Here is a 27,616-nt window from a genome sequence, read left to right on the forward strand (position 1 = left end):
TGGTATCCATCATGAGTGAGCCACTCCATGGCCGAAGAGGTGTACCCTGGTGGAAAGCCATCCTCTGAAGCCACCAGCAGAGACTGCTACGAACTGGTTCCATCTAGTGAACAGCATCTGAAAGGGATGATGCTGCAGAGACCAAAAGAGTAGAGACCCCTGTAGAGGGCGCATGTTCGTTATGGCCTAAGACCACCATGGACCCCAGCACCTGCACATAATGCCAGGCTGAGGGAACTGGAAGAGCCAGGAGATCTCTGATTTGCTTCTGAAGTTTCTGTCTGTGCAGCTTGGGAAGAAACACATGGCCCTGCAGGGTGTCAAAGAGAAGTCCCAAATACTCCAAGGTCTGCGACGGCAGCAACCGCTCTTCTTGAAATTGACAATCCAACCCAAGCATGAGAGGACAGGGGTGAGGGGTAGGGCTAATGAATATGAGAGAAAAAGAAGGTCAATACGGGAGCCAGGAGGATCCAAAAAATTAGCTAATACGAAAGTTCTAAGAAAATACAGGAGAGTTGGTCACCTTACTGCCAGCTAAGTGATCCATTATAAAATTACCCTCTGCATGCTTACATTTACCTACCTATGGGCTAGGCAACTGTATAAAAGCCCATTTCTTCAAGTACAGTATTTTTGAAAATCATTCACCCTTTATTGTAAGTCGATATACAACTGTTCAAATTAAATATCTGAATGAAAATGTGATATTGGTATACATTGATTTAAAAACTGAATATACTCTGGTAGAGAATTCAGTTTTAAAAACAAAAACTTGTTCTTTCCTTCATAGATCTAATTACAGTGTGTTTTTTCTTGATAACCTTTAACTCTGCCTCCACCCTCTGTCAGCAACGAGAACTGCACATAATTAACTATTCAGGTTCCTGCAGCTATGAAGGCAATCATTAGCAAAATGAACAAAGAGAACGTTCTTTGTAGCACAGTCATCTGTTACATTTTGAGTGGCAGGTTTTGTGGCAGTATTCTCTCAACCATCTGCCCACAGTACTATATTTTGGCTAGCTTAAACCAAGGGACTTTCAATTAAAACATGTAAGCAAAAAGAAATAGAAAGTGGATGGGGAAAGGGGGGGAAAGCTTAGTAATTGTAAAGCAAGAGGATTAAAATGCCTTGTCTTGGTGTATCATTGTCAGTCTGTTGTGCTGTATAAGACTCTTTATGATTGCATTTCTTTATAATTAATCTATACAGTCTGCAGAAAAGAAACTATTATAATGTTTTATATGATCTTGTTGAGTAAAGTATTCATAATTCAGAGAATGTACAGTTTGTGCATTAAATGAATCAGTTGATTGCAATAGTGATTTTAAAGATTGAAATGCTACAATGTTTCATACAGTAATTGCAACAGTTTTTCATAAATTTTTAAATGGGGATGGAGGGGTGAGGACTTCTGAGGGAAGAATTGGTAGATACTGTTGATGCTTTATGTTGTGGGCATGGGAAATGTAAAAGAGGCAAGATGTTAAATACTAAACTTCAAATTAACAGGATATTTATAGAGTTGAAATTAAGGTCTGCTGTTCAAGAGATGTTCTTATAATGCACATGGCTGATTTACTGCTCAAAAATTATAAAACAAAAATCAAACTTTAACTTAAAAAACATCTTAAGGGTCTTAACATTGTTCTTACAGATCTTAAAATGCTGGAATCAGCATGTTACTCCTAATATTTTTTTTAAGTTTTTCAATCATCTGTTTTATTTTCTTTATTGGAAACAATTTTGGCAGGTCCAAGATGCTATTTTTTTTCTAAGATCCTCTTTTGGGATATTTCTATACCCTAAGTTTCTTGCCAAGGATTCCAAGGAGCAGAGACATGTCAAAAAAAAAATAAAAAAATAGAACCTTGTGAGGATAATGGTTGCTGCTAATGGTCATGATTGTGAGACATAAAAATAAATTAAAAAAAAGGTCAGAACAACATATATAAAATTAATATTTCATTGGCATCTATTTATTTTTCAGCAAAATACCAACTTGCCTTTTCAGTGCTTCCAGTGTACCACATGAGGGGGCAATTGCTTAAGACTTCCTTTGCAATCCAAGCTTTCTTTCATGCTACTGTGATTTTTTTTTTCATGTAGATAAACCCTAATGAAAGGTTCCATTATTCTCATTATCTTCAAAGAGGACAATTTCAAACATCATTTGCCTGGCTATATACAAGGGCCTACCATGTGCATTGATGAAAGTGTGTGTACTTTAGCCACATCAAAAAAGGTGTTCCTAGGATTGCTGCAATAATGTACTGAGTTTGATATTTTCAAATCTACCAAAATTACAAATATTTTTACAAAGAAAAAAATGGTAGGTGCAAGTATCTGCAGGTATCTTTTCTTAATTTTGCATTGAAAACTGGAAGAGGGTATCTTGTTTAAAAAGGCAAGTAGGCGACTATATATCTTTATGAGATTAGCACAAATAGCAGAAATAGCCCTTACCTTGCAGGCACAGAGAAAATGTGAAAGACTAGCCAAGTGATTAAAGCACCAGGCTTATAATGAAAGAAGCCCAATTCTAACCCCACTGCTAATACTGAAAAGGTGTGAGCTAATCTTCTAATCTTAAAATGCATGTCTGTTTCTCTCTAGATTATTCACATAAACTAAAACTTAGATTTATAGACCGGGTAATCTTTATATAATAAAGCCCAACTTGGTTTACATCAATTAAAAAAATATATAGAAAAGATCATTTCAACACATGTACTTTCACATCAGTCAGCATTTTATATAAGGACATTTACACATTTTGAACAGCTTAGAGGGGACATGATAGAAACTTATAAGATCATGAAAGGCATAAAGAAGGTAGAGAGGGACAGATTCTTCAGACTAGAGGGGGCAAAAAAAACGAGGGCATTCAGAAAAATTGAAAGGAGACAGATTCAGAACAAATGCTAGGAAGTTCTTCTTCACTCAGAGGGTGGTGGACACCTGGAATGCGCTTCCAGATGAGGTGGTAGGACAGAGTACGATTTTGGGTTTCAAAATGGGATTGGACGATTTCCTGAAGGAAAAGGGGATTGAAGGGTATAGATAGAGGGTTACTATACAGGATATTAAATGATTAGGGAATAAAAAGTTTTAGATAAAGGATCGCTTACAGGTCATGAACCTGGGGGGGGCTGCCGCGGGAGAGGACTGCTGGGCATGATGGGCCCATGGTCTGACTCGGCAGAGGCGATGCTTATGTTCTTAGAGCTTTAGAAAAGAAACGTGGAAGAGCATTTTTGATATGATGTCCAAATAATTTTAAATGTTTTGCAGAACATAACCAAAAATCCAATAGTAAACATGACCATTTTTGAAACATAAACATCTACCGGTATCTTTTGGTTTTAAAATGGTCATTTCTTGGATGTGTTTCTCTTCAGTGCATCTATCTTTTTGAACCATTAAAAAAACATGTCTAAAAGAAAAACTTACAAAACAAGCCATTGGGCTGGAGGGGCCAACATTTTTAGTAGACTGGCCACAAAGATATTGCAGCATAACAATGGAGCACCCAAGGGGGCACTGCAGTGAAATTCACATAAAATCCTAGGTACATATCTCACCATAACCCCCTTATAGTGTATGGTGAGTCCTCCAAAACCCATCCCAAAACTACTGCCAATAGCCCTTATGCCTGTAGGTGTCGCCTATATGTAGGTACAGTAGGATTTGGATGGGTTTTGGAAGGTTCACATAATCCACCATAAGTATAGTAGTTGGAGTGGGATATATGCCTGGGTCTTCATCTCTATAATCTACTACATTGCTCATTAGGCTACTCCAGAAACCTGCTTGCTGCTCTACTAGAACTGGCCATAACATCTGCATGTATAGTGTCGTCCACCAGGCCTCTAGTCAGGACAGCAGAGGGCGCTGGTGGGGACTAGATTCGGATCCCTGGCGTGTTCCCCTGGAACTAGGGTAACCTTTAGGAGTGAGCACTGGCCCGGGAGCTTGCCCAGGACCAGCTGGTATGCTGGCTGTAGTAGCCAAAATCACCACCAAACAAAACAGTCAGTGTAATGAAAATAATTTTTATTCAACCCTTTTACTGGGCTCAAGTCAGAATGGCCAGGCTGGCAATTATAAAACAAAGAAAATCCAAACCAAGGTTTTCATGAAAAGCACAACAAAAATATAGTCCTTTCCTTTTTTCAAGGCTAGCAATGCAATATACTTTACAGAAAAACATATAAGGCTAAACATGGAGATGGTAGACAGCAAACTTCACCACTGAGCTGTAGTTGTTGCAATTACTTGCGCTGCAGGTGATCTCTGGGGTTTCATCAGACCTGGTGATAGCTTTATGCTGGTAAGTACTGCAGAAAAGGTAGTTGTCCCTTTCTCCTAGCTGAAGTGGTGAGTAGGGTCCAGCTTACCACACATTAGCATTCCAGAAAAACAAAATAAATGACAATCTTCTGGGTTTGACATGAAACTTCTCCCCCAGATACACATTCCCTAATAATCCACACCTGGCTGCACTTACTGCCAAACTGAGCAGTAAGGAAAAAAAAAAAAAACAGCCAAAAGAAATGCAGTGAAAGAAAAACTTCCAACACTGATAGGGGACAAACAGAAAAAACAAAGCTCCCCAAAACTCAGCTTTTTGCTTCCTCCTGTAGAAGCTTCGGCTTCCCAGCCCCAGTTTAAACAAAACAGGCAAAGAAGGAAAAACCCCCAATCCAAACAGTTCAGAGATTTAACCTTTCAGGGATCCACCTAACCTCCTCTGGCCCACAGGTTGTTTCCATAGCTTCTCAATCTGGTGGTTCCCTGGAGGCTTGGGGTGAAGCCAGTCCCTCCTCAAGCATGTCCACCTCTTGGCCCAACCATGGCTCAGCAAGGCCCTGCTTTGCTCCCTTGGTCCTTTCCACCAGCTCCTTCTGCTGCTTCCACCACTGCTCCTGAGGCTGTTTCAACTGCTCTTTCCCCCCCCCCCCCCTCTAGCTGTTCCAAGCCCTGCATTTTATGCTTGGGATAGCTACGCCCGCTGCACCTGGAGCGAGAGAGGGGAACTGGCTCTCTAAGCTGTGGAGCTTGGCTTTCTCCATACTGCTTTTTAAGCAGAGGTGTCAAAGTCCCTCCTCAAGGGTGGCAATCCAGTCGGGTTTTAAGAATTTCCCCAATGAATATGCATGAGATCTATTAGCATACAATGAAAGCAGTGCATGCAAATAGATCTCATGCATATTCATAGGGGAAATCCTGAAAACCCAACTGGATTGCGGCTCTCAAGGAGGGAATTTGACACCCCTGTTTTTAAGGGACTATCAAAATAATGGGCTTCTCTTTAAAAACAATAAACCTTGGCTCAGAAATAAACCTTTCCTGAGGTGTCCTTTTTGTGTGGCTAGATAACCAGTCCCTGACTTGCTCAGCTTCACTGTCTGGGGAGTAGCCAGCTAACTCCTGACTATGGTTACTGACCTGGTCAGCTCTTTTGGTAAGTTCCTAATGATGTATTCTCTTGGGAGTAAGCCAGCACTGGTGCTGGGTTGGTCACAATGTACTGTTTCATTCACATTTCTGTTTTGTTTTGGTTTTTTTTTGGGGGGGGTCATGCCTTCATCCCTCCAGTAGTCATCTGGTCAGTTTGAGCACCTTTCTGGCACTTATTTGTTGCTGAAAGAGGTCTAGCTCCAAATGTCCAAATTGTGCCCTGGACGTTTTCTAAAATGTTTGATTATTTTAGAAAAATGTTCAACTCATGAGCCTGCCCTAATCCCGCCTATACCACGCCTCCAACATGCCCCCTTTAGATTTTGGTGGACTGCAGAAAACCACCATAGAAATCTGTCTAGAAAATGGGTTTTGAAAATAGTGAAGTTGAAAGGTTTGATGAGAAAAACGTCCATCTGCCCCTTTGGGAAGATTAGGTTCTTATCTCGATAATCTTCTTTCTGTTAACACAGCATGAATCCTGACAATAGGTGAATATCCCATACTTGTGAGTTAAGGATGAAATTTACATTCTTGAGCTCCACTTCCTTCTCCAGTTCCGTACAGCCTCCTTCAGTTAGTCACAAAGCAATCAACAGCACTAAAACACAGAAAACAAGGAGGCGGTACGGGGAGACTCTCTACAAACAGTTCTATTCTGTAAGAAATATTAAACAAGACCTTAAATAACTTAGGGTGAACAAACCAAAGCCACCCACCAAAAGCATGCATTAACCTTATAGAGCTTCGAGTGTGTTTCTCATTGAAGCACTCTCTCTTCTCACTTCCTTTTTATTCTTTTGACTGACAACAGAAAATCTTCAGCTGTGGACACTGAACTCTGATCCAGAAAATACACAGGTGAATCCCAGATTGATAGGGTGGGGTGTCAGGACTCGTATGCTGTGTTAACAGAAAGATTATTGAGGTAAGAACCTAATCTTCCTTTCTGTTACACAAAGCATATGAGTCCTGAGAATAGGTATGTACCAAAGCAGTCTCCTGAGTAGGGTGGGGCAGATGAGCCTGTCCTTATCACTGAGGATACAAAATAGGCATCTCTTCTTGCTGCTACATCCACCCTATAAAACTTTGTAAAATTTGTGAAGAGTAGACCGTATACTGTTCTACAAATTTCCTCAAGAGAAATTGAATGCGCCTCTGCCCACAAAGTCACTACACCTCTAGTAGAGTAATAATAATAATAACTTTATTTTTGTATACCGCCATACCCCGAAGAGTACACTCTCAAAGCTATCGGAGGCTGTTTTCCACAGCAAATGTACAAGGAAGATGTAGCCATATGGATCCATCTGGGAATGGTCACCCTTAAAGAAGGCCTGCCTCTCCTAGCAAATACAAACAGTGGGAGAAGACAAGATGCTTCCAAAGGGGATCTTTATTGAAATATAAAAAGATATATAAAATGACAATCTTCGGGGTTTGACGATGTCAGCGTTTCTGTTAGATAAGTTAGATTATTTATTTATAGTCAATGTTTCAGACTGAAGGAGCAAGGAGGTGGAATGAATTGCCTTTGGATTTACGTGCTGTTACACTTTCATAAGCAGCTGAAAACATTATTATTCACTCATGTTTAAGCATTAGATACATTCCTATAGTTTCATTATAGCACTATTAGTTGTGATTAATAACTGCATGATCTATTTAAGTATTAGTTATCCAAAAAAGTATGTAATTTTTGGATTTTTTAAATGTCTTGTCTACTACTTATCACTTATATAGCGCTGAAAGGCAAACGCAGCGCTGTACACTTTGACAATTGGACGGTCCCTGCTCAGAAGAGCTTACAATCTAACTTGGACAGACAGACATGACATATAGGGTTAGGGATGCAGAACCTAAGGTGAGAGGAGTTAGGAGTCAAACACACTCTCAAAGAGGTGGGCTTTTAACTGGGCCTTGAACACTGCCAGAGACTGAGATCGCCGAAGGGATTCAGGCAGCTTGTTCCTAGCATATGGTGCAGCAAGGAAAAAGGGATGGAGTCTGCAGTTGAAGAGAAAGGCACAGATAGGAGGGACTTACCAGCTGAGCGAAGCTCGTAGGGGGAACAAGTGAAGAGAGATAGTGACGGGCAGCTGAGTGAGTGCATTTGTAGGTCAGTATATCTAATGTATTAATGATTTGTACCCCGCTTAGAACTGTGGGATAATGAAGGCTATAAATATTTTAAATAAATAAATGTAAACAAATGAGAAGAGTTTCTATTTTAAATATTTTCAAATCAAAAAGAGTACTCGAAGTCCAATTATAGACCAAAAGAATAATTTTTAACATACCCGTCTTAAAGCTTCATTTTGATGCTCTACCATTTGTGCTTCTAAAGACTTAATTGTTAATTCTTTCTCACGGATCTTATTTAGCATAGTTTGAAGTTTCATGGAGAAAGTATTCTGCGCTTCAGAAGTTATGAATGCATTAATTTTCTCTGAATAAAATCCCTGTTAAGAAAGGAAATAAAATTATTCTCAGAAATAAGAATTATAAAATATTAACCCCCTCTTCTATTAAACTGCGTTAGCAGTTTTTAGCATAGAGAGCCATGCTGAATGGCCCATGCTGCTCCCGACGCTCATAGGAACTCTATGAGCATCGGGAGCAGCACGGGCCATTCAGCATGGCTCATCATGCTAAAAACTGCTAGTACAGTTTAATAGAAGAGGGCCTAAATTTATGAATGAATTAGCAGATACCTTGTACTGCTTGGGAAATGTACTATCTAATGGTTGAGGTATTAGAAAAAGATGAAAAAGTAAATACTATAGTAATAGGTATTAGATCAGAATTTTAGCACTAGAATATATATTTAGGTCAATTTTCAATCTATATGTTTATCAGTGGATTTTTAGTGCCACTATCCATATAGTGTCAATGAAAATCCTCTTAACTGCTGTGCCAGAGTAGAGTTAAAAGGGCACAGAATGCCATTCTACTCAACTACATAAGCAGTGATGTTCATGATTGCATTATATTTATATTTAACACTGCCACAACCAAGAGAGAGACACTGAATACAGGGGGGTGGGGGGTTATGTCACACCCAGCTTTTAAGAAATATAATCACTACAATTGATGTTAATCCAGCTGATATTCAATATGTGGAGGCCAATGTTTTTGACAGCAATGACCACCCATTGACAGAATTAGGCCCAGATATTCAGTGCTGGAACTTATCTGAGAATTGGCAATGAATACCCAGGTCTTTGGCAGTACCTAGCTGTTATATGGGCAGAGTCAATATTCAATGCTGTACCTATACAGTATATCTATTAGGGCATAGTTAGGCCTAATTTTGGGGCAGTTGGCTACTTATTCAGAAACCAGCAATGAATATAGGCTGTGCCTGAAAAACTGCTAGGACCACCACAACTCTGCCACAGCAGCCATAGCAAATATTCAGCAGAAGTATCCAGTTAAGTGCCGCTATTTGTTCCTCTGCTGGCTACTACAATTTAATTGGGTAGGAGCCTCTCCTGTCCAATTTAATAGCTTTGAATATCAATCTAAGGGCTCTTTTTACTAAGGTGCGCTAGCAGTTTTAGCACATGCTACAATGCCGCGCGTGCTAAATGCTAACATTTCCATAGAGCCTGCATTAGTAGTTTTCATTTAGCGTGTGGTTTGCACACGCTAAAAACGCTAGCACACCCTAGTAAAAGGAGCCCTAAATGTTTTCTGTTTTAGAGTAAGAGGGAAATACAAACAAGCATTTTCCCAAACGTATCCTCTGACAGTTTTGGTTACATAAATAAACTAAAAAAACACTTTGGAAAAAAAAATATACATAGAAAGACTACCAAAAACTATAATATGAATTAATATAATAATTTTACCATTTTAGCAACCAACATTGCTATTATTTCATATCTGATTTTTGGGACCTTTTGAATATGGATTTAGAAATATTATCATTTTAACACACATGAGATTAGAAAATTTTCTTATATATGAGGGTCTGCTGAAAAGTTCTCAGCTCAACCAACAAAGTTGGAGCAGTCACCATCAATGACTTTAAACTTAGTCCAGTGATTTTCTACTTTTTTTATTCCATTGGAAAAATACAGTTTAATTATGTAGTTAGGAGCTTGTTTTCAGTATTGAGAAAACTGAGGCAAATAAGAAAGTATATAAAACACGCAAAATTAAAATTGGTAGTACAAGCACTGATTTTATCCAAGTTGGATTATTGTAACATAGTATATGTTGATTGTAATAAGGTCCTGATTAGAAAACTGCAAACTATTCAAAATACTGCAGCAAAGCTTATTTTTTTCTGCTAGCAAATATGATCATGTTACTCCATTGTTAAAATCTTTACACTGGCTACCAATAGAAGCCAGAATTTCATTTAAAGTGAATATTTTAATGTTTACGATATATTATGGTTGGACGCCTTCCTATTTGATTCAATTAGTAGTCTCGTCTTTTAAGAAATCATCTTTTAATTGCAGTAATTGTCTAAAGTTAAATTATCCCTTGGTTAAAGGTGTGAAATATAAGAAAATGTTTACTTCCACTTTCCAATATCATAAGCACATAAGCAGTGCCTCCGCTAGGTCAGACCAGAGGTCCATCATGCCCAGCAGTCCGCACACGTGGAGGCCCTTCAGGTCCAGGACCTGCGTAGTAGTCCTCTATCCGTACTCTTCTATCCCCTTTTCTTCAGAAAGTTGCCCAATCCCTTCTTGAACCCCAATACTGTACTAGAAACGCCTTCACCGGATCAGACTTTATGTCCATCTATTCCGGCGACCCGCACACGCGAAGGCCAAGCCAGGTGCTCCCAGATGGAGACCCTGATTACCCATATCCCTCAATGTGATTTGCAAGGAAGTGTGCATCCAACTTACGCTTGAAACCCAGAATGGTAGTCTCCATCACCACCTCCTCTGGGAGAGCATTCCAAGCGTCCACCACTCGCTGTGTGAAATAGAACTTCCTGACATTTGTCCTCAGCCTGCTGCCCCTCAGCCTCAGTCCATGACCTCTTGTCTGTGTCACTTTTGACAATGTGAACAACGATGTTTCTTGCTCAATTTCATTGAATCCATTTAGTATTTTAAAAGTCTCAATCATATCTCCTCGCAGTCTCCTCCTCCCGAGGGTGAACAGTCCCAGTCCTTCGAGGCGTTCTTTGTAGGTCAAATTTTCCATACCTTTTACTAGCTTCGTGGCTCGTCTCTGCACCCTTTCCAGCAGGGTTATATCCTTTTTTAGGTATGGAGACCAGTGTTGGACACAGTATTCCAAGTGTGGTCTGACCATTGCTCTGCAAAGCGGCATTATAACGGCCGCCGATCTACTCGTGATCCCCTTCTTTATCATACCTAACATTCTGTTTGCTTTCTTTGCCGCCACCGCACATTGAGCCGACGGCTTCAGGTTCCTGTCCATCAGTACCCCAAGGTCCCTTTCTTGATCGGATTTGGCCAATGTTACACCTAACATTTTATATTCATGTTCCTTATTTTTCTTGCCCAGGTACATCACCTTGCATTTGTCTATGTTAAACCTCATCTGCCACTTTTCCGCCCATTCCTCCAGCTGGTTTAGATCCTTCTGGAGATCTTCACTTTCTTTTTGTGACCCAACTGTCCGACATAGTTTTGTGTCATCTGCAAACTTGATTATAATACTTGTTGTTTCCTCTTCAAGGTCATTTATGAAGATATTGAATAAGATGGGCCCAAGAACCAAGCCCTGGGGCACGCCGCTAGTCACCTTCTCCCAGTCCGAGAATTTCCCATTTATGCTTACCCTCTGCAATCTATTCTCTAGCCATTTGCCTATCCATCTAAGTACGTCCCCTTCAATTCATTGACTTAGTAGTTTCCTTATAAGCCTTGTGTGCGGGACCTTGTCAAATGCTTTCTGGAAGTCCAAGTAAATTATATCCACCGAGTCTCCGCTGTCGATTAGTTTGTTCACCTTCTCGAAAAATTGAAGTAAATTCGTCAAACATGGCTTCCCCTTCCTGAAGCCATGCTGACTAGCTCTCATCAGGTCATGATTCTCCAGGTGTTGCACTATGCTATCCTTGATTAGTGCTTCAACCATCTTCCCAGGAACCGACGTAAGACTGACAGGTATATAATTGCCTGGTTCTCCTTTCGATCCTTTTTTGAAGATTGGGATGACATTCGCTATCTTCCGGTCATCTGGTATTTGCTCGGTTCTAATTGACATGTTAGCTAGGGTTTGTAATAGTTCTCCAATTTCTACCTTTAGCTACTTTAATACTCGGGTGAATTCCATCCGGTCCAGGGGATTTGTCACTTTTCAGTTTGTCAATCTGATAGTTTATCATGTCCAATTCCACGTTCACTGAGGTGAGGCTATCCTCTATGTCACCCATGAATACCCTTTCTGTTTCCGGCATTGTTGTTGTGTCCTCATTGGTAAAGACGGAGGCAAAGAATGAATTTAGCCTATCTGCAATTTGTTTGTCTTCTTTAATGCACCCTTTTCCTTCCTTGGTTGTCAAGATGGCCAACTGCCTCTCTTGCTGTTTTTTTCCCTTTTATATACCTGAAAAAGGGCTTGAAGTTTTTGGCTTCTTGCGCTATCTTTTCCTCATAGGCTGTTTTGGCGTCTCTTACCACCTTGTGACATTTCTTCTGGTCGACCTTGTGTCTAATCCAGGCCTCCGTTGTTCGTTCGCGTTTCCATTTCTTGAACGAGTCCCTCTTATCCCTTACCGCATCAATCAGTTGTTATATGGAATAGCATTCCATTGGAAGTGAGACAGATTACAAAAGATTTAGAAAGATAATCAAGGAGATATTTTTTGAAGAATACTCAAAATGATTTGAATTTGGGAAGTATAAGGTAGAAATCTGTGAATGTTTTTTTATATAATTCCTGGATGTCTCTTGTTATTCAGTATATTAACCCCCCCCCTTTTACAAAATTGTGACATGGTTTTAAGCACCAGCCGCGGCAGTAGCAGTTCCAACACTCATAGGAATTCTATGAGTGTTGGAGCTGTTGCCACCATGGCCAACACTAAAAGCACAGTTACTAACCGTAACAGGTGTTATCCAGGGACAGCAGGCAGATATTCTCACACAAGGATGATGTCATCGACGAAGCCCCGGTATGGACACTTGAAAAGTGGATCGCAACTTTAAGAATTGAGAAAGTTCACGATCAGCCCGCACCACGCATGCGCGAGTGCCTTCCCGCCCGATGTAGGCGCACGGTCCCCCAGTTAAGATAAGCCAGCTAAGAAGCCAATCAAGGGGGGTGGGAGGGTTGTGAGAATAGCTGCCTGCTGTCCCTGGATAACACCTGTTACGGTAAGTAACTGTGCTTTATCCCAGGACAAGCAGGCAGCATATTCTCATACATAGGTGACATCCAAGCTAACTAGAATGGGATGGTGGGAAAGTTGGTCTTTAGGAAAATAAATGTTGCAAAACAGATTGGCGGAAGTGCCCATCCAATATGGAAAAAGTTTCCAGACAGTAATGTAAAGTGAAGGTATGAACTGAGAATGAGGTGGCAGCTTTACAAATTTCCTCAATAGGTGCAGATCTAAGGAAAGGTACAGAAGCTGCCACAGTTCGGACCTTATGAGCTGTGACATGACTCTTCAGTTGCAGTCCAGTCTGAGCATAACAGAACAAGATGCAGGCCACTAACCAGTTGGAATCATCCTCTTGGAAACAGGATGCCCAAATTTGTTAGGATCAAATGAGATGAACAGTTGGGGAAATAATAATAATAACAGTTTATATACCGCAGGACCATGACGTTCTATGCGGTTTACAATGATTAAAGATGTTACAGATTGAGTGGAATAAACAAAGTTCAGAATTAGTGATTAACAGTTCTAAAGATCATTTGTTGAGGACTAAGATTGTATAGGTCAGCTACCTAAGTATTTCAGGAACAGATGTGTTTTTAGACGCTTCCTGAATTCCCTATAAGTAGTAGGCATGAGCAGTTGTTCCAGATCTTTACCCCATAATGCTGCTTGATGGGAGAAAATATGTTGGTGATGACTTAAATTTACAACCTCTAACCGGTGGAAAAACAAAGTTCTACTATGTCTGTTGCTTGTGAAAGAGAAAAGGTCTGTTATATATTTAGGGGCTAAGCTGTAAAGTACCTTGAAGCAAAAACAACCAAACTTGAATTTCACACGTGCCTCTATCAGCAACCAGTGTAGAAATCGATAGGAAGGTGATCAAACTTCTTCAGTCCACAAAGTAGCCTAACCGCTGCATTTTGTACCAGTTGCAATCGCCGCATATTCTTCTGGGAGAGTGCCAAGTAGGCGATATTACAATAATCAAGTTGACTCAGTATAAGGGATTGTACCAGAATTCTAAATGATGAGACATTAAAATAAGCTCTAATGGACCGAAGCTCCCAGAGGGTGAGAAAGATCTTTCTAATCAAGGAGTCTACCTGGTCTTTCATGGTCAGGCTCTGGTCCAGTGTTACTCCCAATACCTTCATAGTTGGGTTGAATGGGATAACTAAGGTTACTGATGCACATTGATGCTTTAGTGTCAAGTGGGTGTGGCGATGCTATAAAAAAATTTGTTTTCTCTGAGTTTAGCTTTAGTCTGAATTCAGTCATCCATTGCTCCGTCCAATTTAGTACTTCTGTTGCTTTAGGGGTGACTTCTGAGACAGAGGTAGTGAATGGGATAATTATCATGAAGTCATCAGCGTAGTTAAATAGTTTTATACCCAGCTGGGACAATTGTGCACCCAATGAGGACATGTAAACATTGAAGAGCAAAGGGGATAATAGTGACCCCTGTGGCAAGCAAGATGGATTGTTCCATGTATCAGAGAGATCGTAATTAAAACGGACTTGGTAGGTGCGTGATATAAGGAAACTTCAAAACCAGTTTAATACCTCTCCTCTGATTCCAATTGCGTCTAGGCATTGTAACAGTTTCCCATGGTCCACGAAGTCAAAGGCAGAGCTCATGTCAAATTGCATGATCAGGGCATTGAGGCCCTTACTAAACAAGTAACGCAAATTATCTAGGGTAGCCGCAATTACTGTTTCAGTGCTAAACAGAGGCCTAAAACCAGATTGAGTTTCATGCAAGAGAGAACTGGTTGAGATATTCCATCAGTTGGATGTGTACCAATCCTTCCATGATTTTTACAATAAATGGAATGGATGCTACTGGTCTACAGTTGGTTACTGATGTTGATGATTCTTTACGATTTTTTGGAACTGGGGTTATTATAATATGACCATTATTAGTGAGGAATTTTCCATTGTTTAGGTTATTGGTTAAATAATTCAATAGAGATAGTTTAAAGTCTAAGCTACTTCATAATTTCTGGGGGACATGAGTCCAGGACACAGTATGATTTAGAGTATTTGTTATATAACTCGATGTAGTTATTCCATTCTAAATTGTGGAAGGAACTCCAAATCATGTCTGCTGGTATTTCATTTTTTTGTATATCAATTGATTGATGTTCGTATGCGACAATTATGGAGTAGTTATTTCTTAGGTTTTAAATTTTTGAATCGAAATGTTGTGCTAGATCATTTGCTGAGGGTTGCTTGATATTATGCATGGGTTGAGTGTAACATGTGGTGTCAAATAAATTTGTAACTATATTGAACAGTTCTTTTGTATTAGCTCCTTTTAAGCTAGTATTAGATGAGCTAATTTTGGATGAGTAAAATGTTTTACGTTTTTCTTTTATCTGTTGTTTGTAGAGTTTTATGTTGGATCTCCAGTTGTTCCGGTCTGACAGTTTTCCCGTATTTTTCCAGATTCTTTCTAATCATCTTACTGATGGTTTCATTGTTAGGCGTTCGATGTCAAACCATTTGTTGTATTTATTTGAGCAGCTTTTACTATTTTATTTAGGGGCAATTTTATCTAAAATGGATGTGCTAGTTTTCATCCAGTGATCATAGAAATCAACTCCTTCTTCTATCTTCGCTTGTAGATCATATTATGACCAATATTCCTCTGAATTGATATGGCCCCTTTTAAGGTGTTCTCTTTTTTGTCCGTGGATGTGTCTTAGATTTTGGCTGAGTCCAGATTAGATTGAAATGATAAGTGAAATGGTCAGACCAGATATCGTGACACCAAGTACCATCCGAAAGAGAGATGGAAGGGTCTAAGATCTCCTTTGTGGACGTCGCTACCACATCTAAATGATGGCCTTTTTCATGTGTTTGTGTGGGTAAAGGGAGATTGTAATTGAGTAGAGATAGAAAGTTTTTAAAGTCTTTCGCTTCTGGATTGTCCACTTAATCTAAATGTAAGTTTATGTCTCCTGCAATTAAATTATGTGATGAAGTGATTGAGTTATGAAGGACAAATTCGCAAAAGTCCTCTCTAGCTTTTGGCCAGCTTTTCGGCGGAACATAGAATAATATACAAGCAAGGGAATCTTCTAGTTCCTTATTGCTAATTTTACAGGCTAATATTTCTAATTGATTGGTCATTTTGGAATCCCAGTGTTCTCCCCAGGGCCTTACAGCCGGGCGCTGCGCCCAGCTGATTTAGATGACCGCCCAGCTAATCCTGCTGCTGCTGCTGATGCTCCTTCCCGGGCTGACTCGCCGCTGAAAATTTTTTTTGATGCCTGCCTTTTTTTTTTTGCCAGCATGCTTTTACTTGCTTCGGGCCTTCCTCGTTGCCGGGACCTGGCTACTTTCTGTTTCCGCGAAGGCAGAACCCAGCAGCGAAGAAGGCCCGAAGCAAGTAAAGCAGCAAGTTGTAAGCTTCCATCCGGGCTCTATCGTATGCGTGCTGGCTTCCCTTCTCTTCCCTCCAAAACCGGAAGTAGCGTCCCGGGGGGGGGGGGGAAGAGAAGGGAAGCCAGCACAAACACGATAGAGCCCCGGAGGGAAGCTTACAACTTGCTGCTTTTACTTGCTTCAGGCCTTCCTCGCTGCCGGGTCCTGCCTTCGCGGAAACAGAAAGTAGGCAGGACCCGGCAACGAGGAAGGCCCGAAGCAAGTAAAAGCAGCAAGTGTAGTGGTATACCATTTGAGAAAAACAAACGCATGGACATTGGACCCGATTCTGCTTGCTCTTTTAAAGCTCCGATCCAAGCAACCTTGGTATCTATTGTGGAAGATAAAGTGGTCAGCCAGGAAGAATAAAATCAAGAAAGTTCAAGTTTAGTCAAGCTGTGATTTGAACTTTATAGGCATTTGTTTTACATCCTTTAACTGGCAGGCAGAAGGATGCTCCATTTATTAATCTTGCAAAGTCTGATACAGGAAAAGCTAGAAGTGCATCAGGATTTAAGGAGCTTGGGGTGTGCAAATCCACTTAATGCAGAAATTACAGTAAAACAAAATCACTTTTCTATTTCACTGCAGCTCTATGAGGTTCTTTTGCACTTAGCTATAGTCAAGTGATGGATAGGAATATGTTTATTTCATTTAAGTTAAGGGAAAGCAATATTTTTTCTGAGTATCCTTTAAATAATAGTTCACAAATTAATTCAGCCTGTTTTAAGGCTGGGTTTTGTTTTTCACATTATTGCTTCTGTTTTTATAATCCTTAAAAAAATAAGGGGCAATTCTCCAAGTGGTTCTTCCTCGTAGGCACCCTGAGACTGTACAGGGAACGCCTATTCTGTAGCAGTGAATGGGCTCCCAGGTTCCATTACAGAATGGTAGCATATAGCCTTAGATTCAGGCGCCTTACAGTTAAAGCAGCCATAGAGCTGACGTAACTACAGTAAGCATGTCCACTTGGGGGAGAAATGATTTTATTTTCAGTTTAGTGATCAAAATGTGTCTGTTTTGAGAATTTATATCTGCTGTCTATATTTTGCACTATGACCCCCTTTTACTTAATCGCAATAGCGGTTTTTAGCACAGGGAGCCTATGAGCATCAAGAGCAGTGCAGAGCATTCAGCGCATCTCCCTGCGCTAAAAACCGCTATTGCAATTTAGTAAAAAGGGAGGGGGTATATTTGTCTATTTTTGTATAGTTGTTCCTGAGGTGACATTGCATAAAATCATCTGCCTTGACCTCTTTGAAAACCTGCGGAATATATATGATAATTAACATTTTCTCTGCGTACAGTGTGCTTTGTGGTTTTTTAAAAATTTTTTATAGTTGGTAGATCATTTTGACTTGGTCATTTTAAAAGTAGCTCGCAAGCCCAAAAAGTGTGGGCACCCTTGCTGTAGAGCCATTTCTTGTATGACTGGATCAGCTATATTTATCTTTTTTTTTTTTAGTTGTTTAAATTCATGCAGAAATAAATGGCTAGATTGAACCTAAAGACTTCATTAATGCCTTTCCCTTTTTTTAACTTCTATACCATTTGAAAGAGGGCAAAAACTTCTTAAATTTAGTAAAAATATTCTGGCACAAGTGTCAAACCTTAAAAAAGGAAGTCATATTGAGCATTGGAAAATAATAATAATAATTAACTAATAAAAATAGTACACATTTAGGGCTCCTTTTACTAAGTTACAATAGTGGTTTTAGCGTGCGCTTAGTGCGCGGAGAATTGCCACATGCGCTAGATGCTAACACCAGCATTGAGCTGGCGTTAGTTTTCACACATAGCACAGGGGTTTGCGCGTGCTAAAAATGCTAGCGCACCTTAGTAAAAGAGGGGTTAATTTTCCCCACCATCAAATTTCCCCATCCCGCCCCACCCGGCTACCTTTTCATGCCACCCGGCTGGAAAAAATTTCTGGGGAGAACACTGGAATCCAATAGTTCAACTACAAATCCTTCCTTAGCAACAATTGCTAAACCTCCCCCTCTTCTTCCATCATGATTTATCATATGAATTTTAAAATTATCTGGTAGAAGATCATTTATTATTGGGTCATCTTCAGACAATAGCCACATTTCCGTTAGGAAAAGACAGGCTATTTGCTTGCTGATGATCCAATCTTTAATTAAAAATGCTTTATTCCTGACAGATCCTTAGTGTTAAGATATGCACAAGGAACTGAAGTGGATGTGATAGGTTTGGTAGATGTAGTGGTTCTGATAGGTTTTACTTCCCTTATCCGTTTATTTTTTAGGGTATGTTGATGTCTTCTGTTGCTCGAGATTACCTTAATATGGTTTAATCTGTCTTCCTGTTGGTTAATTTAAGCCTGATGGATAGATCAGGATAATGGGCTGAGTGTAGTTGTGGATAGAGTGACTTAACATCCTTAATGCTATTGCATATTAAATAGATTAGTAAAATCAGTAGGAAATTCATGCTAGTATATTAAAATGACTCCTTCTTGTCCTAATGGCTATTTGGTATTTCTGTTACTCCCAATTTCTAGATTAATTAGCAGTGAATCAGACAGCACTAGATCAGATTCAATATCAACAGTTAAATTAATAGTTAAATTAGCAGTAAATCAGGTGGCACTAAATCAGATTCAGTGGCAACAGTTTAAAAGTTACGTGCACCATAAGTTGTCTCATACTGCAAATGCAGGCTAGAATAAGGAGAACCAAAGTCGGGGGAGAGTGCAGCTGCCAAGACATAAGCCAGATATATACACCTGCAAGCTGAGGAGGGGGAGCTCGGCTCTGAGATGTTCAACCGTGCGCTCGAGCAGTGGTGGCAACAGTAGCTGCAAGGCCCAATCGACTGGTCCTTTGGTTTGTGGCACAGCTCCTTCCAGGCTCGCGGTTTCACTTTTTCTCCTGCCTGGATCTTTGGAACGTGACTCCAGGGAACCCCCGGGCGACTTACCCACCTTCCGACCCTGTTAGGTGATCTGCCGCAGCCAGATAAGCAGTAGGCATGTGTTGTAGCTCACGGATCTTTGTTCGGCCGCTAGAGCAACTTCGACGGGATTCCTCTGCGGAGCCGCAAGTACCGCAGGGTACGGTGGCGGTAGAGCGGTGTGAATTGTGAAGGTTGCTGGTCAAGAGGGTTACAGACAGGCGGATGTTCAATGAAGCTTTGTCCTGTCGATATAGTAGGCCAAAGCACGTTTACAGTCCAGAGTGTGAAGCGCCGTTTCTCCTGCATGAAAATGAGGCTTAGGGAAAAAAACTGGAAGCACAATTCACTGAGATGAAGCTCCGTGACCACTTTTGGTAGAAACTTTGGATGCGTGTGTAGAACCACTTTATCATGGTGAAACACTGTGAAGGGTGGATCTGCCAACAACGCTTGTAATTCACTGACCCTTCTGGTAGAAGTGAGCGAGATAAGAAAAACAACTTTCCAGGTAAGAAACTTAAGATGAGCTATAGCCATTGGTTCAAATGGTGGCTTCATCAACCTGGAAAGAACCGCATTAAGGTCCCAGACCACTGGAGGAGGTTTGAGAAGTGGTTTCACATTGAAAAGTCCTTTCATGAATCTGGAGACCAAAGGATGAGCAGTAAGAGGCATGTGAAAAGCTGTAATAGCACTGAGATGATCTCTGATAGATGTAGATTTAAGTCCAGAGATGAAGTAGATAATCCAACACCAATTCCACTGACAAGGAAGTTAGATCATGATGATGAAAGAGACACCAGGAAGAAAATAGAGTCCACTTTTGTTGATAACATTGTTGAGTGGCTGGCTTCCTGGAGGCGTCAATAATATTGTGAACCAGCTGAGAGAGATGTAATTCAGCTGAGTTCAGCCCGAAAGATATCAAGTGGTCAGGTGTAACGATTGCAGGTTGGGATGAAGAAGAGGTCCTTGATTCTGTGTAAGCAGAAAAGGAAAGATTGGAAGAGGTATTGGCTCCCTGGTGCTGAGTTGAACGGAGAACCAATGTTGTCTGGGCCACCTAGGAGCTATGAGTATCATGGTGGCTGACAATTCCTTGAGTTGGAAAAGAGTTTTCATTATGAGAGGAGTGGAAGTAAATGCATACAGAAACATTTGCTTCCAGTCCAGTAGAAACGCATCTGCTTCCAGACAGTGAGGTAAGTAAAGTCTGGAGCAGAACCGGGGCAACTTGTGATTGTGGGGAGCTGCAAACAAGTCACTATCTCTTCTGGCAGAAATGAGAGCTATGAGGAAGGCAACTTTCCAGGTAAGAAATTTGTGATGGCTCAAATGGTGGTTTCATCAACTTGGCAAGAACCACATTAATGTCCCAGATGACAGGAGGAGGTTTGAGAGGTAGCTTCACATTGAAAAGTCCTTTCATAAACCTGGAAACCAGAGGATGAGCTGAAAGAGGTTTCCCTTCGACTGGAAGATGAAAAGCTGCAAGAGCACTGAGGTGAACTCTGATGGATGTAGATTTCAGACCAGAGTTAGAGAGATGAAGTAAATAATCCAGCACCAAGGCCACTAACACTGAAGTGGGGTTATGATGAAGCAAAAGACACCAGGAAGAGAACCGAGTCCACTTTTGGTGATAACACTGTTGAGTGGCCAGTTTCCTAGATGCATCAATGATGGTGCGAACAGGCTGCGAAAGATGCAATGTAGATGGATTCAGCCCAAGAGAAACCAAGCTGTCAGGTGCAAAGATTGCAGGTTGGAATGAAGAAGCGAGCCTTGATTCTGAGTAAGTAGCATAGGAAATATGGGAAGAGGAATCGGTTCCCTGGTGCTGAGCTGAAGTAGAAGGGAGAACCAATGTTGTCTGGGCCACTGAAGAGCTATAAGTATCATGGTGGCTGCTTCCCATTTGAGTTTGAAGAGAGTTTTCAACATGAGAGGAGTTGGAGGGAATGCATACAGGAAGAGACCCGACCAGTCCAGGAGAAACGCATTGGCTTCCAGACGGTGAGGAGAGTAAAGTCTGAAGCAAAACTGGGGCAACTTGTGATTGTGGGGCGCTGCAAATAAGTCCAACTGAGGAGTGCCCCATTGAGCAAAGATTGGATGAAGAGCTGCAGAGTTGAGAGTGCATTCGTGAGGTTGAAGAATTCTGCTGAGGTTGTCTGCTAGGGATTTCTTCTCCCCTTGAATGTAGACAGCTTTCAAGAAGAGGTTGTGAGCAGTTGCCCAAGTCCAGATCTTTTGTGCTTCCTGACATAACAGGAGAGCCCATGCCTCCTTGCTTGTTTATGTAGTACATTGCTACTTGATTGTCTGTGCAAAGGAGGACTTGAGGACATAGACGATGCTGGAAAGCTTTGAGAGCATAATACATCACTCGCAATTCTAGAAGACTGATGTGAAATTGTCGTTCCCTGTGAGACCAGAGACCTTGTGTTTGAAGGCCTCCCATGTGAGCTCCCCATGCATATGGTGACGCATCTGTCGTTAGTACTTGATGATGATGAGGTAAATGGAAGAGGAGACCTCTGGAAAGATTGAAAGAGGTCATCCACCATTGCAGCGAATGCAGAAGAGATGACGTTACAGAGATATGCTGAGAGAGTCGATCCATCGCTTGAGACCATTGGGAAGCCAGGGTCCACTGAGGAATGCGCATATGTAGTCATGCCAAGGATGTCAAATGGACCGTGGAAGCCATGTGACCGAGAAGAATTATCATGTGTCATGCAGAGAGGGTTTGGATTTGAAATATCCATTGGCGAAGAAGAGATTGCATGTGATCTGGAGGAAGAAAAGCTTTCATCAGAGCCATGTCCAGGATCGCTCCAATGAATTGTAGACGTTGAGTCGGGAGCAAATGAGATTTTGTAAAATTGACTTCAAATCCCAGAAGTTGAAGAAAGGATATAGTCCAAGCTGTGTGTAGAGCCACCAGTTGGGATGACTGAGCTTTGATCAGCCAATCATCCAAGTAAGGGAAGACTTGCAGACTGTGTGATCGAAGATACGCAGAGACTACAATGAGACACTTGATGAAGACTCTGGGGAATGAAGCTAGTCCAAAGAGAAGGACCTTGTACTGATAATGGCGCTGATGTACTTGAAAGCGGAGATGTTGTCGGGAAGCCGGATGAATTGGGATATGGGTGTAGGCTTCCTTGAGATTCAGACAGCATAGCCAGTCATTGTGGTCCAGCAGAGGATAAAGAGCCAGGGAGAGCTTATGGAATTTCTCTTTTACTAGAAATTTGTTGAAAGCTCTGAGATCCAGAATAGGACACAGTCTCCCCCATCTTCTTGGGAATCAAGAAGTAGCAAGAGTAGAATCCCTGCCCCTGCTGAGAGAGGGGAACATCCTCGATGGCATTCAGCAGGAGAAGGGATTGAACCTCCTGAAGAAGAAAGGAGGACTGGGCAAGGTTTGAAACAGACTCTCCTGGAGGATGGTTTGGAGGCAGATGGTGGAAATGGAGTGTAACCCTGACGAATGATGGACAATACCCAGAGATCGGTCGTGATCAGCTCCCAAAGAGTGATAAAACGTTGGAGTCATCCTCCGAAGGGCTAAGGCAACTGCTGAAGAATGGGAACCATGGCTTTGCTCTTGAGGAACATGTCAAAAAGACTGCGTGGGTTTCAGCTGAGCAGCCTTTTGCTTAGGTTGTTGTTGACGTTGCTGTGGTCTTTGCCTCCGAGGTTGAGGAGGAGGAGGTGGAGCAGGCTTGGCAGAGAATCGACGCTGATAGGAAGAGCCTGGCTTGAAACTGCGAGGTAGTTGAGGCTTTTTCTTAGGTTTTACTAAGACATCCCACCTGGTTTCATGGGTGGATAACTTTTGGGTGGAAAAATCCATAGAAGGACCGAAAAGTTCATCCCCCAAGCATGGAGCATTTGCCAAACGATCCTGATGGTTAACATCAAGTTCAGAGATCCTGAGCCAAGCAAGACAGTGCATAGCCGCCAACATGGCAACTGCTCGGGAGTTCAGTTTGAAGGTATCGTAGACTGAGCGAACTATATATTTTCTGAGTTGTAACACAGAAGCCATAAGATCCTGGAAAGCTGGAGTTTTTCGGGATGGTAGATATTTTTGAAAAAATGAAAATTGTTTTACCAAATGTTTAAGGTAGCAAGAGAAATAGAAGGTATAATTCCCTGCTTGGTTGGCAAGCATGGCATTTTGGAAGAGGCGCTTGCCAAATTTATCCATGGTTTTACCCTCTCTGGTAGGAGAAACAGAAGCATAAACACTGGTTACCTGCCGACTTCTTCAATGTTGACTCAACCACAAGGGACTCATGGGAAAATTGTGGCTTGTCAAAACCAGGGATGAGGACTACTTTATATAATAATTCCAGCTTCCTAGGAGCCACAGGAATGGTAAGTGGGGTCTCCAGATTTTTATAAAAGGTCTCATCAAGATGTCGTGGAGAGGGAGATGCAGCATCTCCTTGGGTGGATGTTCGTAGTCCAAGGTTTCCAAAAATTGCTTGCTGTATTTAGAATCAGCTTGTAATAGAATAGAGAGGTCCTCAGCCATCTTCCTGAGAAATTTGGAAAAAGTGGATCTTTCAATAAATTCAGGATTTGGAATGGGCTGTTGAGAAGTTGAAACGTCTGAGTCATCATCATTAGATGTAAGGGGCTCCTGGTCCGAATCTCCAACAAGTCTGAGTCCTGAATGGATCAAAGTCGGATCTGGAGACTTGGTGTCAAGAGATCAATTTTCTTGAGCTTACGAGAGGCCTTACCAGAACGTACCGGGATTGCTGATGTTTTTGGGGTTGTTGGTTTTTTTTTAAACGGAAGAAAGAATAATATAAGAAATGAAAAAAGTGACAAAAAGTCATACTCCGCGCGAACGGGAAAGCAGCGAAATACAAAAATTTCTCAATGGCCGTTGAGAAGCGACTTCTTAGCTCCGTGGAGACTATGAAACTAAAGGGACTGTGCACCTACGTCGGGTGGGAAGGCACTTACGCATGTGCAGTGCGGGCTATCGCAAACTTTTTAAAAGTTTTAAAGTGGCGATGCATTTTTGAAGTGGTCCATGCTGGGGCTCCGTCGGTGACATCACCCATGTGAGAATATGCTGCCTGCTTGTCCTAGGATAATACATATTAGACCATATCAGCACTTCATCTTAGGTTTAAGAAATATTCTTATTTCTTCAAATTTTCTTCAAAATATAGCTTACAAAAACACGTTATATTATTTAATACATCATTCAGAAATCTTCAATGAAGTCAGACCTCAGCGGCTACACCTGAACAGTTATATTTCATTCAAGTTTCAGGTTTAACATTTAACGTAGCTAGCCTCCTCATTGGTCTTCCTCCATTGTTAGTCATTCTTGCATTTCATTTCATTACTCTTTATAGTTACCACTGCTCAATAAGCAATAAACTTATCTTTAGTTGCAAAATTGAACGGGGCTCTAAACTAAAGATAAGTTTATTGCTTATTGAATAGTAGTAATTATAAAGAGTAATGGAATGGAAGAATATCGTCAATTATATAAAACGTTTTTGGGAGCAAACCACAGAAGCATTTTCCTTAAAATAATCAACTGGCTGAGATAAATTAGTGTAGACCTCTTTTAGATCTAGACAGCAGAGGCAACTGCCTTTTTCTAGTTTAGAGGTAGAAGGGCTCCCAGAGGGATCATGTGAAACTTCTCCTTCAACAAGTATTTGTTTAGGAGCCAGAGGTCTAGAATAGCCTGAAGACCTCCGGTCCTTTTTGGTATTAGGAAATACTTTGAGTAGAACCCCCAGCCTCTCTCCCACAGAGGAAAAGGTGCGTTTAGCTGGAGGGAGTTGAAAGAATTCTTTGATGGGTGGTTTGGAGGTTTTCTGAGCAAGCACATGCCATTGCCTTTGGGTATGATGACTCAAAGCACCCACTGATTCGTTGTGATAACAGTCCAGTGTTGATTAAAGTAGAGCAACCTGCCTCTCATAGGGAGATTGAGAGGAAGAAGCAGGGAAATGTTGGCAATGCTCTCTAGAAAAGAGTCAAAAAGACAACTGGTGTTTAAACAGACTCAGGTTGTGATTTTTGTGTCCTTTGTTGTTTTGTACAAGGTTGTTGAGGAGCAGGCCTAGAAGATGATGAAGGCAGCTGATTCTAACACTTTTTGGTGTTATGATAATATGAAAGTCTGGATGAGGTGGAATATCTTCTAGACGACGAAGAAGATTGATAGGTATGTGTTTAGATTAAGTTGTCATAGTATCAGTGGTTTTTTTTATCTTATATATAGCATCTTCAGTTTTATCCTCCAAAAGATCATCTCCCTTATAAGCATTATTTGAAAAGTATTCTTGTACTGAAGTTTCCAGGTCAGACACTCTGAACCAAGACAAATGATGCATTATAATTGCAACCTCAGATGTTCTGGAAGAAATATCAAAGGTGTAGAAATAACTTCTAGCCATATACTTTCTCAGTGAATAAATTCTTAGATAATTATCTATAACTAGATATGGCAACTCTATGGGGCTCACCTTCATCACAGGTTGGGAACAGCAAGTAACTAAATTCAAATTACTTGTACCTGTGGTTTTGTAACTGCTTTGAAAATGAGCTCCCATGTATCAGCCCGAATGTTTTATTACTTTCCTCCAATGCAGATTTGATGATAAATTATTAAGTTTCTGTTGTTTTTATATTGATATCACATTAGGCTTTATACATCAACCTGTGTGGTAATAAAACTCACCTCATACTGTGTTTTTATAACTGCAATTGCATCAGCTAACTGCTGCCTAAAGCTCTCTCGTATCATGGTCAATTTCTGCAATGCAATTTACAAATGACTTACAAAAATTACGGTCTTAAGGCACCCAAATACATTATATTTAACCAAAGAAAATCAAAATGAACATAATTTCAAATCTCAGTTTCTCTTCAATTCATGCCATTTGTAAATATCGTCAATTACATAAATCTTTTTTGAGAGCAAACCACAGAAGCATTTTCCTTAAAATAATCAACTGGCTGAGAAAAGGAAATCTCAGACAGAACTGGACTTTGCAGCTATTGTACCCATTAGTGAAGCATTTAAAGGGATTAGTCTGACAATTTGCTTTTGAAAGTTTCTTTTACCGATAAGTGTCTTAGTTGAATATTAAATATGATGACAAAGAATTTACTAGGGCTGAGGGCCTAAATTTATTTTCAAAATTTTGCAAAACTCTTAAAATTTAGGAGCATAAAAAGTAGGAAGCAACGGGGACATATTTAGAGTAGGAAAAATGTTAGGAGCTTAGCACTGATTTTCAGCACTACTGTTGTAAACTAGGATCATAAATTTAGGCAAAGGTAGGCCTAAATTTATAAGCATAACTTGTAAGCTCCTGAATTAAGAAGAATTTTTAGCTGAAAACTTAGGGCTTCTTTTACAAAGGTGCACTAGCGTTTTTAGTGCGCACTACCCGAAAAACTATTACCTGCTCAAGAGGGGGCGGTAGTGGCTAGCGCATGTGGCATTTTAGCGCATGCTATTCCACGTATTAAGGCCCTAACGCACCTTTGTAAAAGGAGCCCTTAGTTTGGTTGAACATAGGACACAAATTTAGGAGCTCAAGTTTCTTATGAATAGCAGGTCCAGTGTTTTTAGGATATTAAAATGAGTAAGTAGACTCAGTAGTAATCCTTTGTGCTACAGTGCAAGAGAGTCTCTTCCATTTATGGTTTAATGGTATTGGTACACGCTAGCTTTTGATTCTTTTACTGGCAAGGGCTATGAGCATAATATAATGAATTAATCCTAACAATTTTTCTAAAATAGCAACCACTGGTCAAAGCTAGTATACATTGTATAAGGTGTCTAAAAAATGCTATAATTTGTGTCAGGATGCCAGAGTACATTCCCTAAGCCAGCGTTTTTCAGCCTTGTCATGGAGTCATATCCAGCCAAGTTTCAAGTTTCAAGTTTATTAGTTTTTAATATCCCGATCATAAAACAAATATCTGACCGGTTAACAATAAAATTTAAAATAGGAAAGTAAGAACTAGATATTGGTGTATTAGAAAAATTAGAGAAAACATATTAAACATATACTAACAAACATGACCGTGAGGATGAGTGGGAAGGAAGGGAAAAGTTACATAATATTAGAAGAAATGAGATAGAGGGAAGGGATAGAACATGAAGGATAGGGTGCATGGTATAAAAGATATGCGCTGAAGTAAAGGATAGTTTTGGGAAAAAGATAAATAAATAAATAGATAAAGTGAAGATTAAGATTTGTCAAAGGCATCTTGAAATAGGAAAGTTTTAAGATTAGTTTTAAATTTTGGTAAGTGAGTTTCATCCCGGAGAAATTGAGGGAGAGAATTCCATAATGTGGGGGTAGTTATAGCAAAATTAGTTTTCCTAGTATAGTAGTCAGGCTTTCTGGATTGCCACTATAAATATGCATAAGGTAGATCTGAATATATGA

The 27,616-nt window shown here is 40.5% G+C and overlaps 1 protein-coding gene across 1 annotated transcript in view; it reads right to left on the minus strand.

Annotated features, from left to right (window-relative positions):
- Positions 1-27,616, minus strand: part of C2H10orf67 (chromosome 2 C10orf67 homolog) — a 215,422-nt gene that overhangs the window by 115,649 nt on the left and 72,157 nt on the right. The window contains exons 4-5 of the mRNA XM_033932886.1: positions 25,891-25,965; positions 7,771-7,932 (exon numbers count right to left, since the gene is read on the minus strand). Coding sequence (XP_033788777.1) covers positions 7,771-7,932; positions 25,891-25,965 — 237 coding nt within the window. The remainder of the gene's footprint in view (positions 1-7,770; positions 7,933-25,890; positions 25,966-27,616) is intronic.

Source organism: Geotrypetes seraphini, chromosome 2, assembly GCF_902459505.1.
Source record: "Geotrypetes seraphini chromosome 2, aGeoSer1.1, whole genome shotgun sequence".
NCBI classification, from domain to species: Eukaryota; Metazoa; Chordata; class Amphibia; order Gymnophiona; family Dermophiidae; genus Geotrypetes; species Geotrypetes seraphini.